Source organism: Malaclemys terrapin, chromosome 4, assembly GCF_027887155.1.
Source record: "Malaclemys terrapin pileata isolate rMalTer1 chromosome 4, rMalTer1.hap1, whole genome shotgun sequence".
Lineage (NCBI taxonomy): Eukaryota > Metazoa > Chordata > Testudines > Emydidae > Malaclemys > Malaclemys terrapin.
Genome location: NC_071508.1, coordinates 138,100,675 through 138,115,265, shown reverse-complemented (window position 1 = coordinate 138,115,265; position 14,591 = coordinate 138,100,675). Strand labels below are relative to the sequence as shown.

General features: G+C 40.7%; 1 protein-coding gene across 8 annotated transcripts in view; it reads left to right on the top strand.

Moving 5' to 3' along the window:
- Positions 1 to 14,591, top strand: part of SYNE2 (spectrin repeat containing nuclear envelope protein 2) — a 262,085-nt gene that overhangs the window by 162,017 nt on the left and 85,477 nt on the right. For 7 of the 8 annotated variants that reach the window (XM_054026012.1, XM_054026015.1, XM_054026014.1 and 4 more), the window contains 10 exons: positions 896 to 1,008; positions 2,928 to 3,063; positions 4,185 to 4,316; positions 4,836 to 4,988; positions 5,246 to 5,455; positions 10,301 to 10,402; positions 11,490 to 11,609; positions 11,803 to 12,003; positions 13,173 to 13,346; positions 13,882 to 14,013. In XM_054026012.1, the coding sequence (XP_053881987.1) occupies positions 896 to 1,008; positions 2,928 to 3,063; positions 4,185 to 4,316; positions 4,836 to 4,988; positions 5,246 to 5,455; positions 10,301 to 10,402; positions 11,490 to 11,609; positions 11,803 to 12,003; positions 13,173 to 13,346; positions 13,882 to 14,013 (1,473 nt within the window). The remainder of the gene's footprint in view (positions 1 to 895; positions 1,009 to 2,927; positions 3,064 to 4,184; positions 4,317 to 4,835; positions 4,989 to 5,245; positions 5,456 to 10,300; positions 10,403 to 11,489; positions 11,610 to 11,802; positions 12,004 to 13,172; positions 13,347 to 13,881; positions 14,014 to 14,591) is intronic. The other variant, XM_054026010.1, reaches the window with a different exon arrangement.

Sequence of the window (14,591 nt, the reverse complement as noted above, 5' to 3'; positions counted from 1 at the left end):
CACCTTTCTGCACCTTAAACACTTAAATCTCTTTGAAAATCTGGTGCTAAATACCTAAGTCACTTTTGAAAATGGGACTTGAGGCTCCAGTGTAATTGAGGCGCTTTTGAAAATTTTACCCGTAATCTAGCCCACAGTGGCTTTTAAGGTTACCGTTAGCAGATTAAAAATATGAGGTCATGTTCTCTGTTCTGTAAGTAACACTGTAGATTCTGCTGTTTGAAAATCAGCTTTTCCCTTTTTATGCCCGCTCTCTTTGAAGATTACTCAAGTAAGCAATCCAGACTGAATCATTGGAGACTGGAGTTGCTGAATTGCTAATTCAACTCCCTCTCTTAATTAAAGACACACGGTTAAACGTAGTGGTTCATACTCAAGCAAAAGTCTCATTGAAGTCAATGGGAGTTTTGCCAGAATAAGAATGGAAAGATATGTTCCATTATTTCACAGTGTGCTCTGTTCTCCTGCCCTGATGTGATAGCCATCAATGAAGGCAACTAGAGAGGTTGTGGAATCCCATTATTGAAGGTTTTTAAGAACAGGTTTGACAAACACCTGTGAGGGATGGCCTAGATATACTTAATCCCATTTTAGCATGAGGGGCTGAACTAGAAGACCTTTTGAGATGTCTTCCTGCCCTACGTTTCTATGATTTTATTATTAGCTTTTAGATCTCAACATAGGTTAAAAACAATTCCATAATGTTGTATCATCTAAGAAAAGTTATGTATTTGGTAAAGTTATGTGTAGTTCACATGTATATAATCAGTTGCTTTTTGTTTTGGTAGCTGTAATTTTTTTAAATTTATTTTTAAGTGAGCAACCAAGACCATCCTTTGAGAAGAAAATGGTTTACACTCTTTACTTTATCATTCATGTTGTTCCTTATTTCCAGGGCCTGCCGTTAAAACCGACTGAGCAAAATAATCTTGTTGACTTAATCAAATTTTATGTAGAAAAAATGCAGCCATGCTTCGATGACAGCACTACTCAGAAATTAGATTCAAGGTACAAAATAGAAAAATTAGTCACTGAGCATGTATTATATGGCTTCCAAAACACCATATGGTCGGCAGGATTGCTGTAGCACAGGAGTTTCTCACACAGGGGTGTATTGCCAAAAAAAACAAAACCAAAACCAAAAATCACAGAAGGAACAAATCTGCCAAAAGCTGTGCAGTTTAGTGGAGATCCAATTCGCACTAGTATCTCCTGAAATTGGTACATAACTCGTGTGTTTGTACAGCGCCTACCACAATAGGGTCCTGGTCCATGACTAGGACTCCTATATGCTATGGTAATATACATTATTATTATTATTATTATTATTTATTATTGTGTGTCGTAAGCTATGGTAGGCATGACCACAAAAACTTCTAGACAGAGGTAGATCAGGCACCTCTGTTCTCCTTATTTCACAATACAAAAACAAGGGGACATTCCGTGATAGTAAAAAGCAGCAAATTTAAAGCTAGTAGAAGGTTAGACGTTTTCACACACAGTGTACAATTAGCTTGTGGTTATCACTGAGGCCAAGAGCTCAGAAGTATTCAAAAAAGGACTGGACATTTATATGGATAATGAGAGCATCCAGAGTTAGAATAGTAAGGATCTTTAAAAAGGGAGTTTGGGAAGTGGTATAATCCCTCATATGTCAGGGCATAAGCCAACTTCTAACTGAGGAGAGCTGGAAGAAACTTGCCCTACAGGCATGTTATTGATGCTTTACAATTAATTAATTCCAGATACGTGCCAAAGTTTTGTAATGTATGCAGTTGTCACCTATAGTTATGTATCCTGTTGCTTTAAGATACATCTACGTTTAGGCAATGTGTAGAGTACAGACACTGCACACACAGCTGGCATGGGTATAAATAGAAGCACAGAGAGTGAGGCATGGCTGGAGTGAATAGAATAGAGTGCTCTACATGCCTGACCCCTAGGTACCTACCCTACGCAGCTCTCTACCCACCCAAGCAGTGCCTTCCATGTCTTCCCTGTTATTTTTAGCAGTGTAGCGTCCCGCTGCCTCCCCTGCTGGAGCCATTCCCAGCTGCAGTGAAAGTCTCTGGCAGCAGGCAAAAGCTCAGGCAGAGGGGAAAGGCTCCTGTCAGAGCCCTCCCCACTGCTGGAGCCTTTCACTGCAGCATGTAGCTACACATGTAGTGCCTGTCCTGTACGTGCCAATGTCAGCGTAGACATAGCTTTAGCCTTCTGCTGTGCTGCATTGCATTCTGCCCCAATACTGTATGCTCCATCATGCCCGGGCTTTTAAATGTCTGTGGTGCTGCCTAGAATATTATGCTGATGGTAATTAAAAATAATACATCACCTGACAGCCAGGGACTATAAATATTCACTGAAGGCTTTTCTCTATCATAATAGTAATGTTTAAAAAAACCACTATCTTTTATTTCACCTCTTTAACACAACATTTGGTGATAAGCTAGTACTGAATGAAAGGGAAAGCTTGAAGGAGGATTATTCTTATTAGTTACTATTTCTGTTGTGCCAACTGTATGCTAAGTATTATACAGGCATGTGGAGATATGGACCCTACCTAAGCTGACAGTTTAAGGCCCCCATCCTGCAAGGATATGAGTAGAAGCTTAAATTTACATGCTGGAGTCATCTCACTGAATTCAAGAAGTCGTTGAAGGCAATGGGACTGTTCACAGTGCATAAAGTTAAGCATGTCTATAAATCTTCACAGGATTGTAGCCCAAGCAAAACAAAAGTGGGAGGAAAGGGAGTGGCAAAAGAAATGTGATTAAGGGTGAGGCTAAAATCACATTCTGTTGGTTTCACTTTGGGTATATGGGGGGCAGGAGGGTAGGTTAAGGGAGATAATTCTATACACACAGTTGTAACAATCTAACAATATGCTAATTTTTCCTTGTTCTTATGATCATGTTGCCCGAACACAGCAGTGACTTATCTATCCCAAGGAGTGAGTTTGCTGGTCCATTTTTAAAGGACCAAACTGGTGATAAGTGGCAATATTTACAACAAGAGCTGGCTTCTACGATGAAGTCTCCTCTGTGTCAGCTTGCTGACCCTCAGGTTTGTTTATGTTCCTTCCAATACAAAATCATTACTACCTTTGAAAGTGAAAAAGTTACAGCTAATATGTGCTCCTTCCTCAGATACGGCAAAGGCATAAATGAATACATTTTGCTTTCTGTATCATCATATTGTCTCTATTAACTACTTGAAAACTGTGTAATAGCTGTCCAGTTGAAATCGTGATTTATAGCAGTCAGTGGTATCGTTACACGGCATTTTTAGTATTCCTATTTCTCTCTCTCATCTTTGAAAGCCATTATGAGTAGTCATTAGTGCTTTTCTTTAAGTTTCTGTTAGATGGTGTCACTGCAGTGGTGAGTGTAGTAAGTAGCATGAAGGCCATCTAGATGAATTCTTGTATTAAATGGTTGGGCCTGATTCTATCTTTTTTTATTTCAGCTGGGATTTTCAAAGGAGCCTAAGGGAGTTAGGTGCCCAACTCCTAGCCTTAATTAAATGGATTGGATAGAGATTAAAGCCCAGTTCTTGCAGATGCAAACATTGATCGCGGGGACAAATTCTGTCCTGACATTCACCATTGCGGAACTCAATTGTCCTCTATGAGGATGTACATGGTGTATGTCAACGCAAAGTTTGAGCTTCAGGGATTGAAGATTTACTGTGTGGGAACATGAATAGCTTGTACTGTTGTCAGTTTTGTTCATTGATATTAAAAAAAATTAGTAACTACAAACAAGCTGAGATTTTGTGTTCTCGGAAATGATTCCATTACATGGGACAATATCAGTTACTCAAGGAGGATCATGAGTGGTGAAGGACTGGAATATGCAGTCCTCGCTCAGGGAGAACTCAAACAGAAGTAAACAGGGGGGTTGCCTTACTGAGGACTGCAGCCTGTAGTTTCGAAAGACTGAAACTCATAGGGCTACATTTTCAGCCAAAGGCCCAAGTGGCCCCTTTGCTTGCACATAAATAGGTTTTTGTGCATGAAAACCTTTTCGCAGGTGAACTTCCTGCCTGTTAGTGAAAATGTGACTCATAGGATCCAGATGGTGTTATTTTAATTTTTTGTTTCAAAAATAATATTATGTAGCAGTATGGTTCCATTTTTAATCTGAACCATTAATCTAACTGTAATTTGCTTTTCCAAATGTTAGATTACAACAAAACTGAATATTCTGCCGAGAGGTGCTGTATGTAGTATTAGAACCCCAACTGTCGAGGAACTGAAAACCTACACCATGCAGCTTGGAGATCTAAGCCAAGAAGCAAATGTTGTGCAGACACAGGTACAAATCACATGCTCTATAATTCCCAAAATTACAAGGACTTCTAGAAAGCTAGACATAGCTTTGGCACTATGAAGCACAGCTAGTCAGTAACCATGTTCCCCCCAAACTGAGTGTATTATAGAGGCGGGCTTTGGTCAGGTTCTTAATGCACCGTAGAATCACCTTCTCATTTTTCAACCCCAACATTAGCTATTGCCTGGATGCAAACATTTACTGGCACAAGTGATGTCATTTGCACATCAAAATTGCAACATTAGATAATCGGTCATGTACATGACTTCAGTTGGGTCTGCAATTGGGTTTGCAATATTGCATGGGTACAAAATAGAAGGTTGGGGTAAGGACTGTTTCCAAATCAGCCATTCAGTATTTTACTAACTCTTTTTGTTACTAATAGCATGAGTTGGCTGAATATTTTACAGTTTTATACACATTTCTTTAGTCCATGTTCTTGCTCAGTATCATCTCTGACTTGGTCGGAAGCTCCGAAAAATGCTATAATTTGTCTTCATCCAGGAAAATGGGGCCGGGGAAGCTTCCTTAAATTTGGACAAAAAGCTCTTTGAGCTGCTTTTGGCAATCAGTCGGTGTTTGAACAACATGGAAGAGATGTTAAACACCTGCGTGTTCTCCAATGAAGAGGCTGCTGTGCAGCAGGGACTGTATGAGGTAAGCGCACCAAAGCATAGATGGATGGGCATTAACGGGTTTCTGCTACAGCAAAATAGATAGGTCTCCTCTCTCACTTACACTGGTGTCAATCAGGAGTAACTCCACGAAGTCGGTGGATTTACATGGAGAAGGCGAATCAGGCCCATTATATTTGAGTAAAAGTAGCAACCTGCGTCCTGCTGGTGTTTTTAAAAGTTGAATCTTCTCTAACAAGGACCATTTTCACTAGCCTTCTCTACTTTTCAATCCTTTAGACTCTGTCTCTAGAGCTGCAAAAACTTCACACAGATATCAGAGATAAAAAGGATGATCTTTTAAAGTCTATTACCTGTGCCGATGGGAGCGCTGATGTATTCTTCGAGTGCTTTAACAACTTGCAAGCCCGGCTGGAATTCACTCAAACTGCTGCTGCTTCTAGAAGCAAATCAATGAAAGCTGGGCTGGATCACAATAGTAATTATCAGGTACTGTACTGCTGAATGCATGTCTTGTTTCACAGCATCTACTAGGCGTGTTAGTGTTAATGCATTTTGGATTATAAATGATCAATATACAATGGACATTAAAAAAAAAAAGGAAAAAAAACCCAGAAAAAGCTTTTCCTAGCTTCTTGCTGATTTCAGATACATCTAGGAGTAAATCCTGTCATGTCCCTGCTCTCCACAGTGATAGTTGCATTGGGCTATGATCACAGTAGACGTGTGTGTGCAGAACGAGGAGGGAAGCAACCTGGGACCCCATGCAGGGGGTTGTCACTCCTCTGCAGAGACGCTTGTTGCACACTAATATGCTGTAGGCTATCGTATAGGAGGGGGCTGGAGGCTTGCTTCTGCCAGCTGAGGATGCAGGAGCAGTGGGAGTTATTACGGTCCTGAAGGCAGCATTAGCCACTGCAGATTGGCTTATGGGGAGGATTCCTTCTCCCCTGGCCCTCCACAGCTCAGTCTACACTGGCACCAGGGCACAGTGGGCTAAGCACTGGGAACAGATTTAGATCATAATGCTCACTGTATTTTGTTGGGGTTTTTTTTTTTTTGCTATACTTAGCATGTGCCACAGGACTGGGTGTCATAATATTACAGTCTTTATTCTTCTGTGAAAGAGGGGAAAGAGTGATGTGAAATGTTCTGAAAGTACCCAAGACAAGGAAACAAAAACAGTTAGTCTGGGCGCTATCCAAGATCCTACAGACTGTTAACACCAAAAGGCTGTGTTTCCTTAGGAAAAATATTGTGATTTTTGTTATGAAGTATAGGGGCCACATCTGTCCTTACTCAGGCAGACTCCTATTGAAGGGAACAAAAGCAAAGGAAGGACCTCGGGATTTGGCTTACTATGTTCAAACAAAGCTCCTGTTTGAGTAGAAATGTAGATACTTCAGTGCTAAATTTCTGTTACTGTGGAGAATATTTGATCTTGTATCAAAATATAAGGGGAACCAATCCTGCAGTCCATGCTCCGGCAAACTTACCATTTGTCTCAGAAAGGCTGCCATACAGGGCTCATTTTCTTCAGAGCAGGAGATTTTGTACCTCCTTATATATTTCATAGATTTTAAGGCCAAGAGGAACCATTATGATCCTCTGATCTGACCTCTGGCATAAGAAGAACAGTAAGAGGCCAATATGGCTCCATCAAGAGCTCTTTAATGACCTGAAAATCAAAAAGGAACCCTACAACAAGTGGAAACATGGACAGATTGCTAAGGAGGAGTACAAAAGAATAGTGCAAGCATGTGGGGATGCAATGCGAAAGACTGCGGCACAAAATGAATTACACATAGCAAGGGACATAAAAGGCTATAAGATGAGGTTCTATAAGTACATTAGGAGCAAGAGAAAGATAAAGGAAAGTGTAGTTCTGCTACTTAGTGGGGAAGGAGAGCTTATAATGGATAACACCAAGAAAGATGTGGTGTTTAATGTCTATTTTGCTTCAGTCTTCATTAAAAAGATTAATTGTGAACAGGTGCTTAACACAGTTAATATTAACAACAAAGGGGGAAAGAACAGAATCTGGAATAGGGTAAGAACAGGTTAAAGAATATTTAGATTAGTTAGATGTATTCAAGTTGGCAGGACCTGACAAAATTCACACAAGAGTACTTAAGAAACTAGCTGAAGCCATCTCAGAACTGTTGGCTATTATCTTCAAGAACTCAATATGATGCTCTCCTTAGGGCAGCTCAGAACTGAAAAAAGAACAGGAGTACTTTGTGTTATCCCTCTGCCTAAGCAAGTGTGAGCTCTGCTGCAGATTAGACTGTGTGTCAGCTCCCTACCACACGAGTTTGTCCAATTCACCAGCAAATTCCTCAAGACTGCCAGTCTTAACCTTACCTTGCAGGTAGTGATCAGTGAACCCCAGTTCCCAAGTACTCTAGAGACGTCTCTCTGTAGTGTCCAGTCCCATTCATTTGACGCTCACAGGAATTATTAAGTTCTCTGCCTGCAAAGAGACAGTGTGCACACCAGCCTGTTAGGTTAGCTGAGGACTCATTCTGTACTTCAGTATAATGACACTGAGATGGTTTATAGTAAAACTAAAAAGAAGTTTGTTAACAAAGAACGAAAAAGAGAAAAACAGACAGAAATGTTACAAACAAAGCAAAACATGCTTTTTATTGACTAAAACTTAATTTTAGGAAGTTGCAGTCTTTGCCTAATCAGTTTTCTCACTTACATCAGGTTATGTACCAGCATTTCCAGCACTCCAGGCCAGAGGATCCAACTTCCACAGTCAGAGGGTGCTATTCCCTTTGAAGGATAACTAAGGGGTTCTCTCCTCTTCTTATACTCCAGTAAACCTCTGAAATGTATTTTTGCAAAGTAAACCCAGACCCTGCTAGGGTATAGATGCCATGCTGTCTTCCTCATCCTCTGGTCAATTTGCTTTTTTGATTGGCTGGCTTAATCACTTTGTTTCCCTTAGATGTAAATGTACTTCCATTGTATCTGGCCTCACTTTGCTCAATTTACATTGGAGTTACAGGCAAGCTGGTGAAACAACATTCCTTTGTCTACGACAAACTTGTTTATTTTCTCTACTCAAATTGCGTGGTCTGAACATAATTTAGTAACATATTTCCAGCACACATACATAATTCTTTACACACTAAGGGGACATAAATCATGCACTATTATTAATGACCAGCGAGTCACCTGTTTTTATATGAAACCTTACAGGACACTGCTTTGGCTATATATTCTGACAACAGTGTATTGGGTGTGCCCTCTGCCAGTTGGCATACAAGGGGTTTTAGGGCCATACTCATGGCAGATGGGTGAGGACCGGAGAAGGGCAAACAGGACCTATCTTTAAAAAGGGGAACTTGGGGAATTAAAGACCAAACAGCCTAACTTTGATACCTGGAAAGATACTGGAACAAACTATTAAACAATCAATTTGTAAGGATCTAGTGATACCCACCATGGATTTGTGAAGAACAAATCACACCAAATCAACCTAATTCCCTCCTGTGACGGAGCTGTGGATTGGGGGAAGCAGTAGACATGATATGTCTTGATTTTAGAAAGGCTTTTGACACAGTCCCAAAGGACATTCTCATAAGCAAACTAGGAAATTGTGGTCTAGGTGAAATTACTATAAGGTGAGAGCAAAACTGGTTGAAAGACTGTACTCAAAGAGTAGTTATCAATTATTCCCTGTCAGACTGACATGCTATATCTAGTCGCGTCCCATGAAGGTCTGCCCTGGGTCTGGTACTATTCAATATTTTCATTAATGACTTGGATAATGGAATGGAGCACATGCTTATATAATGTGCAGATGATACCAAGCTGGGAAGGGTTACAAGCACTTTGAAAGACAGGGTTAGAATTCAAAAGGACCTTGAGAAATTGTAGAATTTAGTCTGAAATCAACAAGATAAATTGAATAAAGTGCAAAGTACTTCACTGAGGGAGGAAAAATCTAAACATTAATACAAAATGGGAAATAGCTGTCCAAGCAGTAGTACTGCAGAAAAGATTCTGGGGGTTATAGTGGATCACAAATTGAATATGCGTCAACAATGTGATACGGTTGAAAAAAAGGCAAAAATCATTCTGGGGTGTATTAACAGGAGAGTCATATGTAAGATATGGGAGGTAATTGTCTTGCTTTACTTGGCAATGGTGAGGCCTCAGCTGCAGTACTGTGTCTAGTTCTGGGTACCATATTTCAAGAAAGATGTGGACAACCTGGAGAGAGTCCAGAGCAACATAAATGATAAAAACAACAAGGAGTCTGGTGGCACCTTAAAGACTAACAGATTTATTTGGGCATAAGCTTTCGTGGGTAAAAACCTCACTTCTTCAGATGCATAGAGTGAAAGTTACAGATGCAGGCATTATATACTGACACATGGAGAGCAGGGAGTTACTTCGCAAGTGGAGAACCAGTGTTGACAGGGCCAATTCAATCAGGGTGGATGTAGTCCACTCCCAATAATAGATGAGGAGGTGTCAATTCCAGGAGAGGAAAAGCTGCTTCTGTAATGAGCCAGCCACTCCCAGTCCCTATTCAAGCCCAGATTAATGGTGTTAAATTTGCAAATGAATTTTAGTTCTGCTGTTTCTCTTTGAAGTCTGTTTCTGAAGTTTTTTTGTTCAGTGATAGTAACTTTTAAATCTGTAATAGAATGATCAGGGAGATTGAAGTGTTCACCTACTGGCTTATGTATGTTACCATTCCTGATGTCCGATTTGTGTCCATTTATTCTTTTGCGGAGGGACTGTCCGGTTTGGCCAATGTACATGGCAGAGGGGCACTGCTGGCACATGATGGCATATATAACATTAGTGGATGTGCAGGTGAATGACTAACATGGCTACCCCCTGATACTTGACACCATGCAAGGCACTAAATTTAGCCGTATGGAGTGGAAATCCATCAACCTCAACAAAAAACTTGATATAATGCCTGCATCTGTAACTTTCACTCTATGCATCTGAAGAAGTGAGGTTTTTACCCACGAAAGCTTATGCCCAAATAAATCTGTTAGTCTTTAAGGTGCCACCAGACTCCTTGTTGTTTTTGTAGATACAGACTAACACGGCTACCCCCTAATACTTGACAAATGATAAAAGGTTTAGAAAATCCTTTCCAGCCCTATGTTTCCATGATGAATACAGACTGTAGAATTTCACCCAGTGATTCCTGAATCGAGCCCAGAGCATGTAAAAAATGAGTGATCAAAGTGCCAAGCTGAATCACCATTCAAGTGTCTTTTCACTATATGAGATTTATCACTGCCATTTATTATTGAGTACACTTCTGAGTTTGCTCCTGCTATTATCTGTTCACAGAATGAAATCAGGCTGTTGTATGATCAGTTAATTGAGAAAAAATCTACTCTGCAACAAACCTTGAATGCAATACGCGGGCATAATGTTGCTGAACAGCTTCAGGTAATTAACTCAAAATACTAAGTTAAGGCAAAATTATCTAGCACTGGACAATATTGCCTGGTTTGTGTCCGTGGTTTTGTTTTTGACATGTGAGAAATAATATTTTCTTAGGGCTGGTTCATGCTGTCAGGTGTGCAAATGTGGGGGAGAAGGCCCAATGAACCACGCCCCATAAGCACACACACTATGCCCCCGTGTAACAGCAGGGCTGGACTGCAGTCCCACCACTAGCTGAAACATAGGGCTCACTCGCTCTTTGACTCCCTTGGGGTGCCAGTCACCCCAACCAGACAGGTTAGGGCAGAGAGGAAGCAAGACAAGATACACAAAATACACACAAGCACAAAATACAGCCCTTTATATGTAACAGCCTTAATTAGAAAGTCCCTTGAGCTTCCCCTTATGGGAGAGGGGACACTAGTATTTATTTCAGACCTCCGAGCAGTATAAGTATTCACATAAGGCATACCTAGTAAACGGATGTTAACAAATGCAACAAACACCGTGGCATTCGTAGTATGGTACATGGATCAGTTAACCTACCCTCTCCTAGTTAAGGGCTTAAAAGACGCTAGGGAAGGACAGACAACATGACAGGATAGTTAAGCTGAGGGCAGATTGCATGCCCTTTCCAGACCATACAACAGCTGCCGACATCTACCCCGCTAAATCTGAAAATCAAACAAATTTAAAACTTCCCTTATTTCAGAGAACTCCCTACACCAGATGTCTAGTGTTCACTGGAAAACAAAATTCTGCACCCTCAGAGCTGATGATGTGTTTTTATTATGACTACTACTGATTTAGTAAAAATAACCGTGCATGGCCCAGTGCATAGGACACTGAACTGGGAGATCTGGATTATTTTCCTGGCTCTGCTACTGGCTGACTGTATGACCTGGGGCAAGTCACTTTCCTTCTGTTTCCCCTGTCGGTCTTGTATAGTTAGATTGTAAGCTTTTGAGATAGGAACTCTTTCACTGTGTGTTTGTAGTTGCCTAGCACAATTAAGTCCCAATCTTTAACTGCTATCATAATACCGATAATAATAGTGTAAAACCTATTCCTCATTATATCTTTTATTCAGAAAACTGATACATATGCACTGGAGCTACACAACTTTGAGACCCAAATAGCAAAACTGAGAGATCGTGGGGAGAGATTTCAGTTACCTGTTGCTCTGATCCATGAAGTTTATAAATTAGAGGTAAGAATACAGAGCAATCAACATTCTATCCTGCAAGATTTGACTCTTCAAAACAAGACACTTTAGCAGTGAAAGGTTTAGGGCCATCTGGCATCCTGGCATGATACGATCTTCTAGAAATGGTGCGTGCAGGTCTCTGGGTTGGTTTATATTTTGCAAGAAATAAGCTCATTGAATTTTGTTTAATTCCTAGGATGTTCTGGATGACACTTGGGGGGTTCTGAGAGCCAAGTATGCGGAACTAAACTCTCCTTTCATCAGCGAGAGCCAATACGAAGGCTTGATTCGTGGGTTGGCAGAATTGGTAGACATTGGACAAGAGAAGCTTGCTCAGGACCCAAAGCAGCTAGCCAAAAGTAGAGCTATTTTACAGTCTCACCTGCAAAATCACAAGGTACAGCATATGCGACACAGCACGGCTCAAATCATTGTAGAGTATGACTTTCTGTGACTGACTTTTCTCGAATATCATTGCTGAGTAGTTGTTGGTATTTCTCCTAGCATAAGAGAGAGTCTGAGGTACTTGAAGTAAATGCAGTAAATATTTTGAGATCAATAGGATATTTTCAAAAACAGTAAGTAAAGAGGCCATTTTCATGCTGCTGGGTTTTTTCTTTTTTCCCCACTCTGCTGATTGGTTTGTTGCGAAGGGTTTTGTTGTTTGGTCACCTGGGGGGGAATGGGACATGAGGGGGGGAGGGGACGGTTAGGGCAGAGAAGAAGCAAGACAAGATACACAAAATACAATTTCTGCCCTAGCTGGCAAAACAAGTATGGTCGCTCCTGGATGGAATCGCACAATTTTGGGGACCTCTTTGGATCGGAGTCTGGGTTTGCTGATCCATTTATCCCTGGTTTGAGCTACCTCAGAATGTATCAAGGTGTCAGGAAGACGTTTTATTTTATATCCAGTATTTTTTAAATCTGTGGTAAAGTTAATTAAGGAAGAATGTGCAGCCTAGTGGAGTGAGCAGGGATATGGGCATAGGGACTCCTGCGTTCTACTCCCAGTTGTCAACTTTCTGTGTGACCTTGGGCAAGTCTCTCTGGGCTAGACCATGGCTTTTAGCCACTGGGATGAGCGGGTGATAGTATGGAGGGAGCTCCCCCTGTGAGCAGCCCAGTGTGTCAATGTGACCAGCCCTCTCTGGATCTGCTTTGGCCCCTTCCTGTGTGCTCCTCCCTGCCCCATTTGGGTGCTGAGCTCCTGGGATCATGGAGAAGGAGCATTTGCTGTTTCATTGGGTGCAGGAACTGCACTTGTGACAAACTAATTGAGCTCCCCAGCCCTACAGTCCCATATAAGGTCCTGCCCCAATCCATCTCTTAACCATTCCTTACTTCAGCTAACACCATTATAGTATAATGAATATTATTTACCTGGTTCACAGGTGTGTTTGAAGTCCTTGGATGAAACAGTATATAATGAATGCAAGGTGTCATTATTATTTATGATTAAAATCAAAACAGATGTCCTCACATAATACAAAGAATCTGATTTCGATGGAGCATTTGCTATAAAACAGAAAAATAGGCTTGAAACATGTAGTGTTGGTTTTTCAGGGCTTTTTTCACAAGCTCATCGCGCATGTGCTTGTCGTGCAATCGTATTCCAAGAAGGTGGCTCCTGCTACATTACAAAAGAAAGAGAAATTCTGGACTGAGTTGGTGGAAAATGTCAGATCGCTGGAACAAAAGGCTTCCCAATATGGCATACGCATAGAGAGTTTATTAAAGGTAACGGATTAGAATAATCCTGGTATGGAAAATGGAACCCTTTCTATGCTAGAGATACTCTGGCCAGCAGCTATCTACTACCCATGTCTGTTTGAGGGCAGTGACCAACTGTTCACGCTCTGAGTGTTAGTAATTCATCTCTTTCCCCTCAAATGTGGAATTTACATGCCTTCCCTCCCTCCAACATGAATGGGAATTCCTGTAACATGCCTGTGGTACTTCCTGAACACCCAGACTGAGAATAAAGACCTGTGTGGCACAGAAATACCAATAGTGCATTAAAATGAAAACAAGTTTTAAAAACCCAAGTTTAAAAAAAAATCATAAACAGTTTTTGAGTGAGAAATCACTTGTGTGTTAACTGAAATCCTCAGCTACTCTTTAATATATGTTCTCTCTATATACTCTTGTTTTGACATTGTTTTGTTGGTTGAACTAAGAATAATGTGTAAGTGTTAAAGCATCAGCATTTTCAATGTTTAGCACAAGCATAGAATAAGAGGTGCACTACATTAACATATGGCTTGTGTTTTAGGAATGGACAGAATTTGATGAGGACTATGTACCTTTCAACAAAGAATTAGAGGCGCTTGCTTCTGCAGTGCCTTCTGTGAATTTGGTAGAAGAGACAGAAGAAAGAATAATGGAAAGGATTACACTTCTCCAGGTATTTTTATTTCTGTTTAATCACTTTTTTTGTAGGATCATGGTAGGATCATGGTACACTGTATATGGCAAAAATACTGCTTTGGAAATATCTGCTTAGCACATGCTTAATGTCCTCCAAACAGGGTCCTTCTCATCTCCCTTTTAGCCAAGGTAGCAACTGTAGTCTGTGCCCAAATGTATGTTTCCATATGAAAACAAAGCTTTTTATACCTTTTAAAAGTACTGGGGAGAGAGGAGTATTTGTAGCCACCAGTTTCAATTAGTTCATTTATGAAGAGAGAGTCCCTGCAGCTGCTCTCAAAGCTGACATTCAAATATATACTCCAGTGATACACAGAGATTATGAGCCTTATTCAACTCTCATCCATGTGAGGTGAGAAACAGGCCAGTGTTTCCAAATATTCGCTCTTTGTAGTGAGAAGTCTATCAATTCTATCAACCTCTTCCAAAATTCTGGGAAGAACAGTTAAATCACCTTGAAGTCTCCTCTTTTCCAAGGAAAATAAAGTTCATTTTCTGGAGAAAGGCAGATAGACATTTGATTATTTGTTCCAAACATCAGAGAAGTGCTGTGTA